The following is a 20,699-nucleotide window of genomic DNA, read 5'->3' on the forward strand; positions in this document are numbered from 1 at the left end:
TTGCCTTGGCACTGGAGAGATGGCTCAGTGATTAAGAGCACCAACTACTCTTCCAGAGGTCCTGAGTTCAATTCCCAGCAACCACATAGTGACTCACAACCATCTGTAATGAGATCTGATGCCCTCTTCTGGCATGTCTGAAGACAGCGACAGTGTCCTCACATACGTGAAAATAAATAAATCTTTAAAAAAAAAAAAAAGAAAGAAAGAAAAAGAAAGAGTTGTCTTGGTCCTGGTATCTGTTCACAGCAATGAAATCCAAGACAGAAGTTGGTACCAGGAGTGGGGTATTGCTGTGATAGGCCTGACCATGCTTTTGTTTGGAAGAATGTAGATTTGGGGACTTTGGATTTGGAAAGCAGTGAAATGCTTTAAACGGGGCTTAATGGGTATCCTAGTAGGAATATGGAAGACTTTGTTACTAAAAGTGATTTGAATTGTGCAGACCTAGCCCAAGAGATTTCAGTGGAGAATTTCAATATGTGGCCTAGATACTATTTTTGTGGTATTTTGATGAAGAATCTTTTGCCTTTGTCTGAAGAGTCTGCCTGAAGCTAAGGTGAAGTGACTCAGATTAATTGCATTGACAAAGGAAGTCTCAGAAAAGCCCATCATGGACTTTGGACTCTGTTTAAGTCTCATGAAGAGCATTTTAAAAAAGATTTATTTATTTTATTTATATGAGTACACTGTTGCTATCAGACACACCAGAAGAGGACATCTGATCACATTACAGATGATTGTGAGCTACCATGTAGTTGCAGGGAATTGAACTCAGGACCTCTGGAAGAACAGTCAGTGCTCTTAACCACCGAGCCATCTCTCCAGCCCATGAAGAACACTTTAAAGAAGCATAGCAAGCTGAGAAAGGAAAAATATAAAATATATGGTTCCAGTGTTAAAGGGGCAGCAGAGAGCTGAATTAAACAGAGCTGAATCCTGTGTTCTAGGAGATAACAGATTAAGGGAGCAGGACTTGGGGCAAGATCCTGCCCAGCACAGTGGTTGAGCATGCCTCTAATCCCAGCACTTGGGAGGCTGAGGCAGGCGGATTTCTGAGTTCGAGGCCAGCCTGGTCTACAGCGTGAGTTCCAGGACAGCCAGGGCTACACAGAAAAACCCTGTCTCGAAAAACCAAAACCAAACCAAAACAAAACAACAACAAAAAAAATCTGACCCAGCTAAATTTAGATCCAAGCATGGTGATACACACCTTTAATCCCAGGAGATAAACCAAGCAGATTTCTGAGTTCAAGATCAGCCTGGGACAGAGCAAGTTCTAGGTAAAGAAGAGAGTAAGTCCAGGTGTGGTGGTCCACACCTTTAATCCCAGGAGACAGAGCCATGTAGACCTCTGAGGTCAAGGTCAACCTACAGAGCCAGATCCAGGACAGCCAAGCTCATGCAGTGCAGGAGCTGGGAAACAAAGCTGGTGATGATGTCATAGAATAGGGAAGCCATGTTCCAGCTCCTGCAGGCTGCAGAACTCAGCAGCTTCAGCCATGTGGCTCTGGCTTTAGAGTCCAGAATAGAAGGGACTATTGGGATAGTTGATGCTGGTGACCTGGGGCTAAGGAATTAGCAGTGATTAAGAAGAGAGCAGCATCACTGAGGTGAAATCATCTGGGAAGTGTTTTCTGAGAACACAAAGAAGCTGGGTTCCAGAGATAGCCAAGGCACTTGGTAATGTGTAAGAGTCGCCCAAGTGGTACTGGTTTTGAAGGCATGAAGAGGTCATGAAGAGCAGCTGAGGCTTGGCACTGTGAGAGGCCAGGGAAGGCCATTGGTGAAGGTGCAGCCTCAGTTGTAGTTGATGGCTCAGGATTGAAGCAGTCATGCAAAGGATTTGAGGATTGGCACCATGAAGAGAGCCTATGAGAGCCTATTGGTGAAGTCTAGTTGCAGCGGAAGACCTCAGTGTATTTGAGATGCCAGTACCCTGGGCTGATCACTAAGAACAGCAGCAGCAGTGGAGTGGATCAACCTGAGCTTAGAGTGCTACAAAGGGCAGAGCTGGAGAAGTGATGCCAGCCCTTTGGAGGAGCCCAGAAGATCATGTGTGGATCCCAGACACTGAAACAAGAAGCTGTAACATTGAAGTTGCTTTGGAGACCACAAGATGTTCCAGATGCCAGAGCTGTGGGCTATCTGCTGAGGAAAGCTGCTAACAGGGAGTGGAACCAGCCTAGGAGAAAGTTTGTAGTCAACAAGAATGAAAAAGGAGCCAGGTGGTGGTGGCGCATGCCTTTAATCCCAGCACTTGGGAGGCAGAGGCAGGTGGATTTCTGAGTTCGAGGCCAGCCTGGTCTACAGAGTGAATTCCAGGACAGCCAGGGCTACACAGAGAAACCCTGTCTTGAAAAAAAACAAAAACAAAAAAAAACAAAAAAACAAACAACAAAAAACAAACAAACAAAAAAAAAACAAAGAAAGAAAGAAAGAAAGAAAGAAAGAAAGAAAGAAAAAGGAGTTGGAGATCTGAAGACTGCTTTGACACCAGACATGGAGATGCAGAGTTTGGAGTTTGCCCAGCTGGTTTCCTGTCTTGCTCTGGGGATTACAGTTAAGTGATTGGATGATCTAAGAAGAGTCTTTGAACTTTGGACTTTTAACATTGTTGAGACTGCTATAGACTACGGGGCTTTGGAAGTTGGACTAAATGTACTTTTTAAATTATGTCATGAGTAGGTTTGGCCTCCATAGATTCATGTGTTTGAACAAGCCTATGGGGGCCAGGTAGTGAAATATTATGGTTTGTATTGGCTAGACCCAGGGAGTGGCACTGTTAGAAGGTGTGGCCCTGTTAGAGTAGATGTGGCCTCCTTGAAGTAGGTATAGCCCTTTTGGAGTAAGTGTGTCACTGTGGGTGTGGGCTTTAACACCCTCATTCTAGGGCCTGGAAGTCAGTCTTCCACTAGCAGCCTTCAGATGAAGATGTGGAACTCTCAGCTCCTCCTGCACCATGCCTGCCTGGATGCTGCCATGTTTCTGCCTTGATGATACTGGATTGAACCTGTAAGCCATCCCCAATTAAATGTTGTCCTTACAAGAGTTGCCTTGGTCATGGTGTCTGTTCACAGCAGTAAAACCCTAACTAACACACCATTTAATTGGGACTTGTTTATAGTTTCAGAGGTTTAGTCTGTTATTGTCATGGCCGTACAAAGTCAGACACAGTGCTGGAGATACAGCTGAGAGTTCTACATCTGGACCCATAGGCAGCAAGAAGAGAGAGACACTGGGCCTGGCACAGGCTTTTGAAACCTCAAAACCTACCCCCAGTGATACACTTGCTCCAACAAGGCCACACCTCCTACTCTTTTAAGTAATGGCACTCCCTAATGACTAAGCATGCAACTATATGAGCCTAAGGAGGCCGTTCTTATTCACATCACCACAGGATGTAGAGTGGAGGCAGGGAAAACCCAAGGACTTGGTTAAACACAAAGCTGATGTCCCCTGTGAAAATTAGACATGTTTTCCTCATGACCATCACCTGTGCTCAGGACACAGAATCAGTGCTGCCTCTGTTCCCTACCCTCCAACACACACACACACACACACACACACACACACACACACACACACACACACAGAGAGAGAGAGAGAGAGAGAGAGAGAGAGAGAGAGAGAGAGAGAGAGAGAGAAGCATACATCCCAGCCCACCCACCTCAGGCTGACCTGTATCTGTGAATTTGAAGGAACTAGGGTGTGAATGGTCCCTCGTTGCTTCAACAGGATGGGTTCCACTGAGCCACTCATTTTTTTTAAGATACTACAGTTAATTTATTTTGTATGAATTACAATACATATTAACATTATTTAAAATGCTATTTTTATTTATAAATGATCTCATGAACAGTAAGATACAAACCATTATCACTTTCTGTAAAAAAAAAAAAAAGGTTTTGAGAAAAACATTAAAAGTGGTTAATTTCTTTTCTGAAATTGGTTCTTACATGCAGCAAATAACTCCATGAAAGAGAGAATGAGTATTTTGATATTTAGTCTTTTAAAACCTCCTACTACCTTTAACTTCTTTCCTAGCAGGCAAATTCCCATCAGAACCACTGCTGTCCTCACTGTGTGGCAAATAAATCTGTTTCCTTTCCTAAAGTCCTTCCCCAGTAACTCTTCCTGTGAGGGAAAACACCATAGATTTTCATTTAGAAAATAACATTAGAAGTGGCATACGCTCCAGAGTCTGTGTACTGAAGATACATTTTAGAGATGCACAGAAGATACTTAACTCAACAAGCAAACATTTATTCACTGCATGTAAGACATTCTTGTTGGATGTGGGCCACCTCCAGTGAACAAGGTAAAGTGTCTTCAAGAACAGAATGCAGTAAGAATGATCAGAGTGTTTATGAGCTGACAATTACAGGAACCCAGGAAAGAGAGCACAAAAAGTCTAAGAGGAGAATAGGACCCCATCACTGGGAAGTGTCATATAACAAGGGGCAGAGCTGGACTGACTGACTGAGGACAAAGGAAATGGTATGAGCAGAGAAAGGCTGAAGCAGGCCAGACTGCTGGGAATGCCACTGAAGTTCACAGGAATAAGGATAAAATCAGAATTCTGCAGTACACAGATGGCTTTGACAGTGCCTAAAACAGACTACACAGAAGAGGGGTTGAAATCAAGAAGGGAGAAAAAACGATTGTTTTCCTGAATAAGGGCTTGAACCCAGGGCCTCCTACATAGGAGGTGAGTGTACTAATGGGACTCAGAGGGAAAGCTGTAGCACACACAAGGAGATGTAACAGCAGAAGAATGAAGATGGTGAGGACAAGAGAGACTCAGAGTCACAGTCCAGAGGTCTAGGTGATGTCCTGAAGAAAACAGACGTCAACGGGGAGAAAGCTGGGTGCTAGTCTTGCCATGAATGTGGGCTTGCAGGAGGGTGAGCAGAGTGGATCAGAAGTGCTTTGGAGACTGCATCAGTGGTAGCTGAGTCTTGTACTGAGTTAGACAGGGTGATGCCCTGAAGATGAGGCAGCAGGAGCAGCCTTGGGAAAAACAGTGAGATTCTTACTCAAAGCAAAACACCTTGGAAAGCCTGTCTTCAATGTATTCAACTAAAGCTGTGAAGATCCCAGAGAAATGCACAGACTAAATATGGCATCTTTCCTTCAGGCTTGTGGAGTGCAGTGAGGTAGGATTTACTTCTGGAAATTCCAGCATTTTGACTACAATGAGCACAATGGAAACCTACTATGTATCTGGCTAACAAAAACATACTTTCCAGTTGTTTTCAGTACCATTCCATTGTGTTATAAATCAAAGTGGGGTTGTCTGACATCATTTTTAAAAAAAGTGAGTAAATACTCAAAGAATCAAGCTTCTTACTGCAGAAAACAAGGGCCATCCGAGAAAACTGATCGATACAGATTACATTGAAAATGGAAAGAGGTTCAGATATGTGGGATGATGTAACAAATGACCCTTTTCATTCATTCTCTTAGGAATTTGGGATGGGTGTCATCTTCTGTTTTAGCTGCTGCAAACAGAGGAAGAGCACTGTTGGGGACACTGGGAATGTCCCCTCTCCCAGCTCAGTTTGCTATCTTGTCTTGATTACTTTCCATAAGCTACTCATTTTGAGAGCAGAAGGAATTGTCAAGAGGCTGGAGACATCATTAAAAAAAAAAAAAAGTCAGTAAATACTCAAAGAATCAAGCTGGGAGACAAGACCCAGTGGTTAAAGAGTGCTTGCTGCTGCTCTAGAGGACTAGAGTTCAGAACCCAGCACCCATGGATGGCAGCTCACACTGCCTGTAACCAACACCCTATTCTGGTCTACACACACACACACACACACACATACACACACACACGCACACAAGTATAAATCTGAAAAGAAAATTGGAGAGGAAAGAAGTGTGATGTGGTGGCCTTTAATCTCAGCACTTGTGAGGCAGAGGCACACTGATCTCTGCATTCAAGGGCAGCCAATACCTCACGAGGTGGTGAAAAACTGTAGGGCCTCAAAACAAACATAAAACCCCGAAATACCATAAACACACACACACACACACACACCACTACCACTATCAACAACAAAATAAAACCAAAGGAGAGATGCCTCTGAGGGTGAAAGTTCTTGCCGTCGAGCCTGACAACCTGAATTTGATCTCCAGGACTCAAAATGTGGTCCTAATATCATTTTCTCTCTCTTTTTCAATTCTTTTTATTGGATTGGTGATGGAAGAATAGTAGTCTAGCATGCACAAGGCCCTGGGGTTGAGCCTAAGCACAATAAAATTAAGATGTTAAATACACACACACACACACACACACACACACACACACACACACACACACCATTTCACACAGCTCCAGCTGGCCTCAAGCTCTCTGTGCAGCTGAGGGTATGCCCTGCTCCACCCCCAAGTGCTGACTGGGATTACAGGTGTGCACCACTATGCCTAACTTCCTGGTTCTCTCTCCCTGTCCTGGCTAGGGTCTCTTGTCTGCAGCGGTGTAGTTCCTGGCCTTGAACAGATTTCCAGGAGCACCAGATGCCAGCAGGAGCAGTAGGGAGAGGTGTCAGCTGCTTTGTGCCCCGTGTTTCCTGCCCATTGACCATGAGGTGAGGACTCCAGCTCAGCACTCTGCTCTCTCTCCTCAGTCCTGTGATGACTGTAACCTTGCTGCTTTCTGCTCTCTATGCCTAATTCACTTCTCCCTACTTACACGCACACACAAATACACACAGTACCAGGAGCACTGGCACTGGGGTGACTCCATTGTATCAGTGTCTGAATGCATAAGCTCCCATTGTTTCAAATCACAATCAGAGCTGACACTTACCCAGTGTTCACAGTGCCCTGGATATCAGTTGATTCCTCTCTATAGCAGGGGCTCACACTATCTTTTGCCATACAGACAGAAGCCCAGAGGAATCAGGCAGTTCTATCAGCATTAACACGGGTGGAGCAGAGCCGTGGGTGTCTCTGGGGCCTGGGTTTTATTCATGTTGGGCTTGAGAGCACGCAGACCTCAGGTAGTGGAGAAAAGGCCAGCTGCTGTTGCCACCTGATAAAGCTGAAGACTTGAGACTTATCTCAACACACACAAACACAGTGCAGGGGTTGGGGACAGTGCTGTTTTAAATAACAAGCCAGAGTGGAAGATGGGTGCCACTGCCCTTACTGTCATGTACTTAAAGTGTCTTCTGGGATTTTTGACAGAACAGATGAAGTTTCCAGAGGTTGCGCTGGCTAAGGACAGTGAGCATTATGCGGATCTAAAAGAAAATATCACTGATCCAAACAAGGCTGTTTGCTGGTTTCTGGTTGTATTGTGACCAATTTCTTCTCCATGCTCTGGCTGCCATCACTCCTGAGTGACTTTCCCTGGGATCCTGAGACAACAGTGTGTTCCTAGATGCCTTGGTATGCAATTTAATCAGCACAAAGAAAGCTGCGCTTGGAGTGGTGGTGTAAACCTGTAATCCCAGCACTGGGGAGACTGAGGCAGATCATGAGTTCTAGGCAACCTGCATTACACAAGGGAGCTCCATCTTAAAAAAAAAAATTGAGGAAGATCAGGGAGAGGGGAAAAGGAGAGGGGAGTGTCTTGGGAGAGCTGAGCCTGGTGTCTTAGTTAGGGCTTTGCTTCTGTGAACAGACACCATGACCAAGGCAACTCTTATAAGGACAACATTTAATTGGTGCTGGCTTATGGGTTCAGAGGTTCAGTTCAGTATCATTAAGGCATGACAGCATCTAGGCAGGGATGGTATAGGAGGAGCTGAGAGTTCTAAATCATCTGAAGGCAGCTAGAATAAGGGCATTAAAGCCCATCCCCACAATGACACACCTACTCCAACAAGGCCACACCTCTTAATAGTGCTGTCTTACACCCTGGGCCACAGTCCACTGGGCTTGGTGGTATGAAAACCTTGTGAGAGATTGATAGGGCCTCCAGCTAACCCAGCCAGTTTCTGCCCTGGGCATTTCAAGTGTGAGCAATGACAGAAGATAGCAAGGTCTAGACTTATACACAGGTGGCTGGGTCAAGTTTCCCTATGGAAGGGATGTTCATAGGTCCACTATGCAGCAAGGTGGACCCCACACTGGGCCTTGGAGACAGCCTGGCTAGGCAGCTGAGGCCTTAGAGTGGCCCTGCTAGTTGTTGTCACCCCTGACTGCCATAGCCGAACTTCTTCCCACTCTCTTTACACCCCAGTCCGTTATCAGTCTGTCTGACCCACCCTCCTACAGCTGTGCAGGTTGCCCACTGTGCAAGTTGTCCTGGTTGAACTGGCAAGCTAGGAACTGAACTTAAAGCATTCACGAGCCCAGGCTGGGACTGCAAGAAGTCTTGGGTTGTTTTTGTTTGTTTGTTTGTTTGTTTTTTTTTTTGTAATTCATACCAATAAAGGCAGGTGTTCCTCTAAGGAATTGGCAACCTCTTCTCAGAAACCTTTCTCTTCCTCCTTGACTCCCTCTTTTAATGTCTCCTCCTGTAGGAAGGCTGCTTGGTCACTTGAGATGGACCCAGCAAGCCCTGCCCTGAGCATGCTCTGCCCATTCTGACAGGGGAGGACTAACCCAGTTAGTCTCCTGCTCTGCTCTGTCCCCCGACTCAGCATTCCAGGTGAGGCTAAAGTCAGTGACTCAAACGGCTCAGCCAGGAACTGGGTGAGGAGTGCTTTATTCTCACTGCTGGACAGAGGCGAGGCGACACCCAGGACCCTGGCAGCAGCCAGTAGTCCCACCCAGCCCAGCCTTTCCTTTTGGCATGGCAACTGCAGGCCACTTTGGGAGACAGGATGATAGCCCCACCCGGGGGGAGCAGCAATGGGCAGCAGCAGCAGCAGCAGGTCACGGTGGGTTGTGTTAGTCTGGCCAGCTGGTGCTCATCCCTCTGGCTAGTGTCTGAGGAGGACAGGGACCTAGACAGTGAGCTGGGGACACTGAAGAAGCTCAGTCGGCAGTAAAGACACGACTGGAAATGTCATCGAGGAGCCAGTCGATGCCAGGCAGCAGATCCTCCCCTGTGACGGCACTGCAGCCCTGGATGCGCCAGTGGTGGCTGCGGATGGAGTCCAGATCCAGGGCCTGGGGACAGAAAGGACCGGTGGAACCAGCAGGCCTCAGCTTGTCCTTTCCCAGTCATCCAGTGGGTGACTCTGAAGCTAGACACTAGTGCCACCGTCGTCAGTGCCATACAACCAGCTTGGGCTGCTGAGTATGTGACAGGAGCCAGGCATTTTGCAGGGACCACAGAAATAATTTCATCTCTTGCTAAGGCATCCTGATCCAGGGAAGGTGTGGTTCATTTTGCCAAGGAGGGAATCCAATTCAGAGGCTCTGCAACCTTCCGTACCACATAGCTGGTTAAAAGGTGACAGTCAGACTCTAAAGCCAGGTGTGGTGGTGGGCACACCTATAGCACAGTAGTACACTGCAGGGAGGGGGGTAGGGAAGAGGGATCAAACCTGTATCAAACAAAAGTCAAGATTCTAAGCTGGCTGGAGTGACAGTTGTGCCATGCCCCAAGGCTGGGTCAGCATGACCTGGCTTGTTTGCCTACTATGTGATGTTGGGCAGGCTACTTGTCTGCTGCACCCTCTGTAAGGAGACAGATTCTCCCTCATGAGATTGTTGTACAATGGGGTGAGGAATGAAACCTGTGAACCCACACAGGGACCCCGGCGTGGGAAGACTCCCTGCAGTCTGGCTGGAGAGTCCTGTGAAATGATCTAGTTACAGGCTTGTCTTCTCCCAGACTGTGGGGCACTCTATGTTATTAATTATCAAATCCCAGTGCCCTGCCTAGGCCTTACCACATAGCAGGAGCTAATAATGGCTTTTAATACCAATTATTAGCCAAGCATGGAGGTGCATGCTTGAAATTCCAGGCAGGAGGACTGCTGTTGAGTTTGAGACCAGCCTGGGCTACATAGTGTGTTCTAGGACAGCCTAGGCTACAGAAACTCTCTCAAAAATAAATAAGAAAATAAGACTGGGGGTGTAGCTCAGATAGGTGTGTGGTGCACACCTGTAATTCTAAGTACTTCAGAGGTGGAGGCAGGAGGATCAGGAAATATGTCCTCCTCAGCTTCCTAGTAAATCTGAAGCCTGCTATGGCTACCAAAACCCAGTTTCAAAAAACCAAAAACCATTAAAATTAAAAATAATAAAGTTGGCTGGGCAGTGGTGGCACACGCCTTTAATCCCAGCACTTGGGAGGCAGAGGCAGGCGGATTTCTGAGTTTGAGGCCAGCCTGGTCTACAGAGTGAGTCCCAGGACAGCCAGGGCTACACAGAGAAACCCTGTCTCAAACAAACAAACAAACAAACAAACAAACAAACAAAGTTTCCAAAGTTTTTCTATCTGCTCTCTCTTATGCCATCCAAACCCAGACGACCCCCTGGTTCCTGAAATTTCGAAGGTCTACTGCAAGGATTTAAAGCAGTATGATAGATTGGCTCAAGAGTGGACTGAGAGATATGCAATGTAATTTCAGCATATTATGGCCATAATAATAAAAACCGGTGGTTCACTTAAAAAAAATAAAGTACTAAAGACCCTTCAGCTTTACTCAGCTTCACTTCAGTGGGCCTGCCCCAGGGCCTGACTCACCTCCTGAATAGCATTACAGGCCAGTGCTCCAGGCAGGTCCTGCTTGTTGGCAAAGATGAGGAGGGTTGCTCCAGCCAGGCGCTGGGGAAAGAGAAGATGGGTTGGGGGTCGGGGAGGCTTAACATACAGCTTGATCCCTTCCATACAAGCCATGAGGTTGGTGGTCAGCACACAGGGTCAAGAACAGAGCTCCAGGTGGTGGGGGAAGCCCAGATGGGGTAGGCAGTGGACAGGGCTACTGATGGTATCACATGGTGGCCATCTCTCTCTTCCAAGCCTCAGTTTTCTTCTGTAATCAGGGAGAGGGTGTTGCCCACAATGATCCCGAGCCCTCTGTAGCTCTGGCCATGTGCAGAAAGCATAAGCCTGCTGGGGGCTGCCCCGGGGGACTCTGGGAATAGGCACCCACCCCCTCCTCCCAGTTCACAGAATCCTTAAATTGTACTTCCAGCAGACTGCCCTGTTGGTGTCTCTCTCTACTTATTCCCCTTGGTGTATTTGTCTTTGGGACCTCTCCTTGTGCAAAAAGAAATCTAACTTCTGGGCCTAGCCCTGCTGGGCCTTGACTCAGCCTCCAACAACAGTGACCTCTCTAGACCTGTTCAGTACTCCAGGAGGGGCTGAAGTCATACCAGTGGCATGTGTCTCTGTGAACGTACAGTCCCATGTACCCCTGTGATGCCCACACAGCCATTAACAACTCCCTCTTACCCTCTCAAAAGAGCCCTGGCCTTCAACTAACTTAAATGCAGCAACAAGATCCAAGTTCTGGGACAGAGAGAGTACACTGATGGAGAAATGGCAGCATCCGAATAAAACTAAGAGCTTAAGATAGTGGTGCCCAACTAATGCCAGCACTCAGGAGGCTAAGGCAAGAGGAGAGAGTGTGGAGCCAGGCTGGACTACATAAGGAAACCTGATCTCAAACACCTACCCCAACCCTGCTGCCAAACAAACCCAAAACAAAAAACAAAACAACAGACAAAAAACCCTGCCAAGATAAATAAGTAGCCAATAGTGAAGGAGTGTGGTGGTATACAACGATATGTGGGGAGTTCAAGGACAGTGTCAGCCAGTTGAGTCAACAAAACAAGTCTTTGGTCCAGACAACAAATGGCAAGGCTAGCCTAATTATTACTTTAGGAATGTGAAAGCTAAGGCTCAGGGAGGTTTATGTGTCTTCCTGTGCAAGCTTCACTGCCTCCTTGAGCTTTGCCGGTGCCCTAGCCTTGAGGCAGCCCCTGCAGCAATGGGACTGAAACTCAGGGTGGCCAGGTCTCAGCCCAGGGCCCAGGGAGTACATGGACCCCCTCCCTCCTCAAGTGTCCCAGTAAATCACAGCACTTGTGGCAGGTGTCTGGCCTGGCTGCAGGTGGAAGCCGGGGCACACCTCCTCCACCAGCAGGCTCTGCAGCTCTCGCTGACAGTCCTGCATGCGCTGGCGGTCGGCGCTGTCCACCACCCAGATGAGGCCGTCCGTGCTCTCAAAGTAGTTTCTCCAGTAGGAGCGCAGAGACTTCTGGCCACCCACATCCCAGATGTTCAGCTTGAATCTGGGAAAGAAGGGGCAATGAAGGTCAGGCTACCCCTGCCCTCCCGGCCTCCTCCCAGCCCCACAATGGCCCTCAGTGACCCCACTCACCCGCGGTGCTCCAGGGTCTTGATGTTGAAGCCCAGTGTTGGGGAGATGGTGTCCACATCTTCTCCATTGAACTTCTTGAGGATGGTTGTTTTGCCAGCATTGTCCAAGCCACTGGGGCACACAGGCTAAGGAGAAGTCCCCGAGCTCTGCTGGAGGACATACCATCACACTACCACCCACTTGGGGACGAGTATTTTCCTACTGTATGTTGGAGCAAGTTGAGAACATGCCTAACCTGTAATTGGCTTGAGGTAAATGTGGAAGTATGAAAATGGAATTCTATCATGTCAGCCAACTCAGAGTAACTTATGCATCAAATATTGAGTGCCTATTAAATGCCAGGCCCCCTCAGCTGTTGGTGGACAAAGTCACCACCCTTATGAAACTTAAACACTAGCAAGGCTGGGCTGGAGAGAGGGCTCAGCAGTGAAGAACACATGCTGTTTATAGAAGACCTGGGTTCCGTTCCCGTCACCCCCATGGTGGTTCACAACCAAATGCTGACCTCTGTGGGCACCAGCCACTCAATACACTATACAGACAGACAGACAGACAGACAGGCAAAGTTCTCACACGTATAAGTAAGTATTAAAAAAATTAAAGACTAAATAAAGCAGAAGAGAAAGTTGGGTACTTGAAATGAGTGAAGGACATTCCTGGAAAGAATGGCTTTCAGCTTAGGTACCAGATAAGCCTCTGTGGGGGTCTTGAGGCCCAAAACAGGTGGGCCCAGGCTTTTGAAGGACCAAATAAAGTGCAAGTGTCTAGAGGTGCAACCACCTTCATCTGGAATGATCCACCACCTCTGTTGCAGAGGACAAACCAATAGGTGAGCTCAACAGCAAGTAAGAACGTGGGGCAGCCACTGCCTGAACTGAGGTGAGAAGGAAGGCCAGGCTCTGCCTTTAGGACCTCTTCCTGCTCACTGACCCTGGCCAGGTGATTCGCACCTTCGAGAGGCATGGGTGAGCACCAATCACCTCTGCAGCCCAACTCTTGACTTGGAAAGCCAGTTGCTTATCCTGTCAGTCCAACACCCTCTGCTCTTCCCTGCCTGCTCCTCTCATCACCAAACTCCCACCTCACATGCAGCCTCAGAACCTGTCTCCACCCACTCCCTCATCATCTGCTAAGTCAGCCACAGCTTCTCCAGTGCAGCCTGGGAACAGGTGTTTACACTCAACTCACCAACCTCCATCTTCCATGTTATTGCTTGTACTTTTTTTTTTTTTTTTTTGGCCTGGAACACCATGTAAAGCAGACTGGCCTCAAACTTGTGGAGGTTCTGTAGACTCTGCCTCCTGAGTGCCAGATTTATAGGCACTTAACACTGTTGGACCTTTCCTGGATTTTGCTTGTTTTATTTTATTTATTTATTCATTCATTCATTCATTCATTTATTTATTTATTTATTTATTTTTCTGAGACAAGGGCTATGCAGCCCTGGCTGGCCTGGAACTCGCTCTGTAGACCAGGCTGGATTCAAGCAGGCAGATTCACCTGCCTCTGCCTTCCAAACCCTGGAATTAGAGGGGTCCGATACTATGCTTTTTTTTTTGTTTGTTTGTTTAAAATAATTTGAGTTTTTGCCTACATGCCCACTGAATCAAGACAAGGACACGAGGAGCTCAGGACTGAAGTTACACAAGGCTGTGAGGTACCAAGTGGGTACTGGGCACTGAACCCCATTCTCCGGCTCTTCACTGTCTTTACTTAGCCTCTTGCTTTCTGTAGGTCTACTGTTATTAGACTGGCTCCTGATGCTTCCCAAAGCCTCATCTTGCCAGGTAGGACTCCAAAGACCTCCTCACTGCTCTGTGCTGGCCAGGTAGCCCATCACCTGCTTCACCCCGGCACCGCTGCTCTTTACATGGTCCTCTCCCAGATCCCATCCCTGTACGTCTCATCGGACTTCACACAAGTGTCTACGCCTAGGTCTCAGCACTCCCCAACTGGGCCATCCCATAATCATTTCTAGGCTGATGGCTGCTACCTACCTGCCCAGTCAGGGTTGGTGTCTTCCCAAGAACATGCTTCTCTCATCTCAGCAAGTGGCTCCTTGTCCTTCTGAGTACTCTGGCCGGAAGCCAGCGCATGCTTGGCTTCATCTCCCTCATACTGTCCTTCCACCCAGCAGCAAGTCTTGCAAGCACCACTGTCATAAAACCCTGCTACTTCTACCCTTGTCTAAGCCACCATCCTGCGCTCCTTTCATAGTACTGCTGCTTAAATGGTCCCAGTGCAGGGCTCTCCCTCTCTTCAGCCCTGTCCTCCTCGACTTGAACATGCCCACCTTATCTTCCCCCAGGGCCTTCGCACTTGCAGGTCCTCTGCTTAAGTTTCCCCAAATATCTCTACCTCCCTTAAGCCTTTGTCCAACAGTTACTATCGTGGCATGGTCTTTGACCACTTGTGGACTCTATTCTCTACCCACACTACACATTTTATTTGCTCTATCCCTTTCATCACAGGATAGCTACACATTTTATTTTCTCTCCCCTTTCATCACAGGATATCCGAAATGAAGGCTTTTTCGTTTCCCTCTTTTCCGAATTCCCTAACAAAGTAGGTGCTCAGAGGTCATCTAATTCTTTCTTAGAATTGTCTAAAACAGGCGTGAGTAGTAAAGTTCTAAGTGCACATTAATTTTCCTTTTCTCTGACACTTTGTGGACCACAGATGCCTAGGTGGCCTGGCACAGTGCAAGACGGGTGATGCAGGTGCCAGTTAATGCAAAGAAAGGTCGGTGGTGGCCCTAAGTGACAGTTGGAACTGTGGCCAACGAGTCCACGCCTACCCGCAGGAGTCTAGGCGGTCCTCACGACCCTGGGATTCCGACCCTAAGGGAACCTCCAAGGCCTACACCCGTGGATGAAGGGGAGGGGGTCAGCGCCAGGGAGGAGCAGGGCCCACGCTCGGGCCAGCCCGAGGGAGCGTGACGTCCGAGTCACCACCACTGCATCGCGCCTCGCCGTGACACTGGAATCCCCCGTCTAGGCCGGGCCTTGAGACCACCGGGCTGACTTTTGCACGCCACCTCCCGTCCCGCAGAGTGGTACGGCCCGCCCCCGCCCCGCGCCGAGCAGTGGTAGCGCCGCGTGCGTGACGCACCACCGGCAATGGGTACTCACGGCGGCCGCGCCCCCGCGCCCGGCTCCGCCCACCCGGCGGCCCCCGCTACCCTCGCGACCGCTCTAGCGCTCGGAGGATACAGCATGAGCAGCCGCAGCTCTCGCTCTTTCTGCTTCATCTTCTTCAGAATGGTCAGAAGCCCCATGATCCCGTAGCCCCCTCCCGGCCGCCGTTTCTTCTAGTCCCGGGACCCCGCTCCCGTTTTCTATTGGCTAGTCTGGTGCTTGGTTCCGCCTTCGTTGTCACGTGACTACAGGAGTGTGGGGCGTCGCCCCCTAGAGGCGCGGCGGCGAATTTGCGGCCTGCTGCGTTAACCCTTCTCCGGAAGGCGGCGGATTGGTGGACAAGGGAGAAGTCCCTAAGCCTTCTGAGGCCTCGGTCGGGTACCAGAAGCTGACTTTCTCAAGCTGTATCTCGTTTGGGTAGGGAGTACCTGCGAAGAGATTCTGAGCCAGGAGTCCGAACCTAGTTCCACAAAGAGCTGACGAATCATCCGGGGACTGTAATACGGTTCCCACAAGTGCATCTTGTGATTTCCATTATCCATAGTTGCCAGTGGGAAAAACGGTTGATCCTGGTCCAGGACTCTGTCGGAAATGGTTCTGTGCGTTCAGTTCAGGGTGATGACTTCCCCTAGGGGCCATGTCTAAATGTGCGGGCAGTATGGCCTGCTTATGGGTTGTTTAGAGCTCTAAGCTCCCCGCAATGCAGGGATCAGACCTGCACAAAGGATTGATTCCGTGTCTAGGACCCTATCAGGTTGAGAAGCTTTATTCCAACTGTTAGGATAAAACTGGCAGGGCATGGTAGTGCAGTCAATCTCAGCACTAGGAAGGCAGAGACAGGAAGATCTCTGAATTCAAGGCCAGCCACGGCTAGTAGACAGACAGTAGAGAGACCCTGTCTTAAAAAACAAAGAGATAAAAAACCTGAAGCCCACCTGGTGCTTGCTCTCAGGGCCGCTGGCATGTAATAGGTGAACAGGCAGAGTATCTTCAATAAATGACTTTGACCACGAGTTAGTTCTTTTTTAAAAAAAATTTTTACTTTACTGGTTGTAGTGGCACATACCTTAATTCCAACACCTGGGAGCCAGAGGCAAGTGGATCTCTGTGAGTTTGAGGGCAACCTGATCACTATATATAGTGAGTTTTAGGACAGCAAGGGCTACACATACTGAGACCCTGTCTCAAAACAATCATCATCATTGTGTGTAAACTGTGTGTGTGTGGCTGCACATACCACTGGAGGTCAGAGGACAACTTGGAGCTGATTCTCACACATTTATGAGGGTTCCAGTGAACTCAAAGCATCAGACTTTCTCAGCAAGTGCTTTTTAATTGGTGAGACTTTTTTTTGTTTTGTTTTGTTTTTCGAGACAGGGTTTCTCTGTGTAGCCCTGGCTGTCCTGGAACTCACTCTGTAGACCAGGCTGGCCTCGAACTCAGAAATCCGCCTGCCTCTGCCTCCCAAGTGCTGGGATTAAAGGCGTGCGCCGCCACCACCGCCTAGCGGTGAGACTTCTCACTGGCCCAAAGAGTTAGTTTCTCTTCTTAGTCCTCCCCAACCCTTATCTTTTTGATTTGTTGTAACAGGGTCTCAGACAGCTGAGTCTGGCCTTAAACTCACTGCGCAGCTGAGGAAATCTTCATCCTCTCCCCACTTCCCAAGTGCTGGAATTTATAGGTTGGTCCACCATGCTCAGCCCATTTTATAATGGGGTTTACTTAAAAATTTTTTTTTAATTTACTGTTTCATTTTTACTGAGAAGGTTAGGCTGACTCCATGATAGTCTTTAAATGGCTGCTAAGGAGAGTAGGCCTAAATCTCTGTTTCCACAAATTGGGCAATTCCAGGTAAGTCTAGGCCTCAGAAGCTGTCCCACCACCTGGCCTCAGGCAAGGACAATGGGTCAGCAGCAGTTTCCAGACTTCCTCAGCTACTCCCCAGCAAGTTTCCAGCTCCCACACCCTAGTAATAGAATGTCCATAGAGATGGACCCCACAGATTAACATAGAAGACACCTACGCCAGAATTCCCCAATGTGCTTTAAACCAAGCCTGCAAACTCACTTGATGGTCTGTCTTGATATTGGGAGATCCCAGCATGCTGAACTTCTGTAGAATAAAACAACTCTTTGAGTTTACATACTGTTTGAGTCTGGGGTATCATTCTTTGGCGAATCATGGACCCTTACATTATGTATAAAAATGTTTGCTTGCATGCATGTCTGTCTGGGCATCATGTGAGTGCCTGGTGCCCCTAGAGGCCATAAGAGGGCATTGGAGCCCCTGGAACTGAAGATATGGTAGTTGTGACCTGGTGTAGGTGCTGAGAATGCAAGTCAGGATGTTAACTGGTGCACCATCTCAGTACCCTCCCTTTGTTGTTGTTTTGTGAGACAGGGTCTCCTGTAGTGCATGCTGGCCTTGAGATCCCTGATCCTCTTGCAAATCTGGGATTGCAAGTGTGTATCACTACCAGTTAAGCTTTCTGGGGTACTAGGGATGGCACCCAGGGCTTCGTGAATGCTAGGCAAGCATTCTTAACAACTGAACTACACTGGAGTAGACCTAGATTTTCTTTTAAGACTGGGAAGAGGTGTCTGGGAGCAGCTGGAGGGGCATAGGTAGGGGTTAGATAGGAATTCAATACAATATACACACATACATACATGAACATCACCACCACCACCACCAAGGTTGGGGTCTAACCCAGGCTGCCTTTCCATTTGTCCCATGGAAAGGAGAAAAGAGTATTCTTGGAACCCTCTGGAAACATCCTAAAGAACCGGGAAGAAGCTATGTAGAGCTGGGGTTCTATTTAATTGTGACCATATATGTGCTCTTAAATGTTTATACATGTGTGTTTATGCATGCATGCATATGTGTGTGTATATGGAGGTGGGTTCATCCACAAGAAAAATTGCAGTGAGACTTTTTGTTTCTTTAAAAAACACAGAAATATTATGGGAATATGTTTTCATTTTAATCCCAGGTGTGGGATATGGGGCTGCTTCACAGCAGATGGCTATGGTTTGTTTCATGCTCTAGCAGGCTGTGGTTTTGCCAGCTGTAAATAGTTTCTGCAAGTGTGTGATGCTTGGAATTCTGGGTATTTTTTAGAGGGTATATAAACTACCCAAGAGTGGGTTGTTAGTTGTTATTGGCGGGTTGCTATAGTCGTGCACAAAGAGACAACAAGAAATTAGCTATTGTGATAGGACAAACTTGTCCTCAGGAACTCGAAGCCCCTAATCAGCAGGAAGTAATCTATATTGTTGCTTCCTTTCCTACCTGACTTTATTCAAGGATTTCTTTTTCTCTCCTTCCCTCCCATCCCTTTTTCTCTCCTACCTAGTGTCAGGGGATTGAAAGGGTGGAAAAAGAAAAGTGAAAGAAAAGAGAACCCACAAAGTGGCCAAAGTCCAGCTACAAAATAATAATAAATAGTAAACATGTTGATTTTTTAATTTGGTTTTCTAAGAGTGCTGACACTTAAGGTGTGTGCCACCGCTGCCCAGCTAAAATGTTGAAAGTAGAATGTGGCCATGTGTGCCTCCAGTCCCAGCACTGTGGAGGGGATTAAGGATCAGGACAGGGTCCATCCTAAACTACTTAGAGAGTGAAGAGCTGCTACTGTCTTACGGTTTCCACTGCTGTGAAGAGACACCATGTTCAAGACAACTCTAATAAAGGATAGCTGACTTACAAGTTCTGAGGTTCAGTCCATTATCGTCATGGCAAGAAGTGTTGCAGAGTCCAGGCAGGCATGGCGCTGGAGGAGCTGAGTTCTACATCATGTTCCAAAGGCAACAAAGAGAAGACTGACTTTTAGGCAGCTAGGTGAAGGGTCTCAAAGCCTACCTCCACAATAACACCCTTCCTCCAACAAAAGCCACACCTACTCCAAGAAGGTCACACCTCCTAATAGTGCCACTGCCTGGGCCAAGCATATTCAAACCACCACAGCTACACCAGACTATTGGAGACTTAGTTTCAAAACACAAAACAAACCAGTCTAACCAAATCTCCACAGTTGTGAGGGCTGCCTTTGAAGAGAGGAGGACTCCTTAAGTGGACTGTGACCTATGGCTTAGTTCCTGAGGCTCTGTGCAGGGCTCAGTTGACCCAAGGAAGGAAACAACTGAGCTTGACTTTTGCTGGGACCCATGGCTGGTGCTTGCTAAGGCTAGAAGGTGGCTTGAACCAGAACTGTAGGGCTAGCAGGGAGACAGAGTGAGACTGCTCCCAAAACTATTAAGTAAAGCAAGTGTCACCTTCCAAAGAGCCGCTCCTCTCCCTGTCACCTTCCAAGGCAGTAGTACACATAACCAACTTTTTATTCTGGAACAGAAATGAAAACTAGGACTCAGGGGACCCCTGTTTAAATGAAAATGCTAATCAGTAAGCAGTAGAAGTCCATTGAAATATTTGCACTCATTTTCTATTTCTAAACATTTTAAAGGTGACTTTAGAGAAATGTTCTGCCGGGCGGTGGTGGCGCACGCCTTTAATCCCAGCACTTGGGAGGCAGAGGCAGGCGGATTTCTGAGTTCGAGGCCAGCCTGGTCTACAGAGTGAGTTCCAGGACAGACAGGGCTATACAGAGAAACCCTGTCTTGAAAAACCAAAGGAAAAAAAAAGAGAAATGTTCTATTTTATTCTTCTTAGAACTGTAATGTTGTCTACAACCATAGCACCTTGAATGTCTGATCTCTTCTGAATTTGGAAGCTAAGCAGGGTCAGGTCTGGTTAGTCCTTGGATGGGAGAACTCTGGGGACAGGCTTGTACAGTGTTGGAGTTCCTACATTATGGCCTCTGATTGGCCACCAGCATCAAAATAAGTACTAAGTAAGGGGGTGAGGAGGAAGGAAGGAAGGAAGGAGAGCCTGATCTCTCTGGTAAGACATGATGCTAGTCTTATTTTTCTTGTCACACACCCATAACAGAGGCACCGACAAGCACTTGATGGCAGCATACTCAAATAAAGGGTTTTTTCCTGTCAAGTAGCAAAGAAGGCAGATTGTACAAACCGAATATTGAGACGATTACTATGCACAGACCAGTTCTGTCCTGGCCTCCTTAAAGAGTCCCACCTTTCATCTCCCAAGGAGTCTCCGAGGGCAAACCCTGTCCCCAGGGTTTGTTCCTGACTGTTGAGTGGGTGTGTGCAGCACGTAGGACTCTGTCAAGGATCTCAGAAGACAGGTCAGAGCACTCTTCATTCCAGGCCTCAGCCCAGCTGCCTCTCACGAGTGGCAAAAGCAGCGTCTTATCCAACTTGCAGGTGATATGAGTAGTGATTGATTACTGGCCCTCAGC

The 20,699-nt window shown here is 47.8% G+C and overlaps 1 protein-coding gene across 2 annotated transcripts; it reads right to left on the minus strand.

Moving 5' to 3' along the window:
- Positions 1-8,648: 8,648 nt before the first annotated feature.
- On the minus strand, positions 8,649-15,617 carry Arl2 (ARF like GTPase 2). 2 transcript variants are annotated; one of them, XM_034517905.2, is made up of 5 exons: positions 15,455-15,617; positions 12,243-12,353; positions 11,991-12,153; positions 10,601-10,681; positions 8,649-9,072 (listed from the first exon to the last, which is right to left on the minus strand). In XM_034517905.2, the coding sequence occupies exons 1-5, from the start codon at positions 15,517-15,519 to the stop codon at positions 8,938-8,940; spliced, it is 555 nt and encodes a 184-aa protein (XP_034373796.1). In that variant the 5' UTR covers positions 15,520-15,617; the 3' UTR covers positions 8,649-8,937. The 2 variants fall into 2 exon arrangements, with proteins under 2 accessions (XP_034373796.1, XP_034373804.1); XM_034517913.2 differs by lacking the exon at positions 8,649-9,072 and adding an exon at positions 9,111-9,347.
- Positions 15,618-20,699: the final 5,082 nt, after the last annotated feature.

The sequence above is a fragment of the Arvicanthis niloticus genome, chromosome 1, assembly GCF_011762505.2.
Source record: "Arvicanthis niloticus isolate mArvNil1 chromosome 1, mArvNil1.pat.X, whole genome shotgun sequence".
In the NCBI taxonomy this organism is placed as follows: domain Eukaryota; kingdom Metazoa; phylum Chordata; class Mammalia; order Rodentia; family Muridae; genus Arvicanthis; species Arvicanthis niloticus.

Excerpts from the sequence above, each read along its gene's own strand:
- Arl2 (XM_034517905.2), bottom strand. The coding sequence starts at position 15,519 with ATGGGGCTTCTGACCATTCTGAAGAAGATGAAGCAGAAAGAGCGAGAG. Across the intron at positions 12,154-12,242 it reads AAGACCCTGGAGCACCGCGG|ATTCAAGCTGAACATCTGGG; the intron begins GTGAGTGGGGTC and ends CTTCTTTCCCAG. Across the intron at positions 9,073-10,600 it reads CCTGTAATGCTATTCAGGAG|GCCCTGGATCTGGACTCCAT; the intron begins GTGAGTCAGGCC and ends TTCTGTCCCCAG.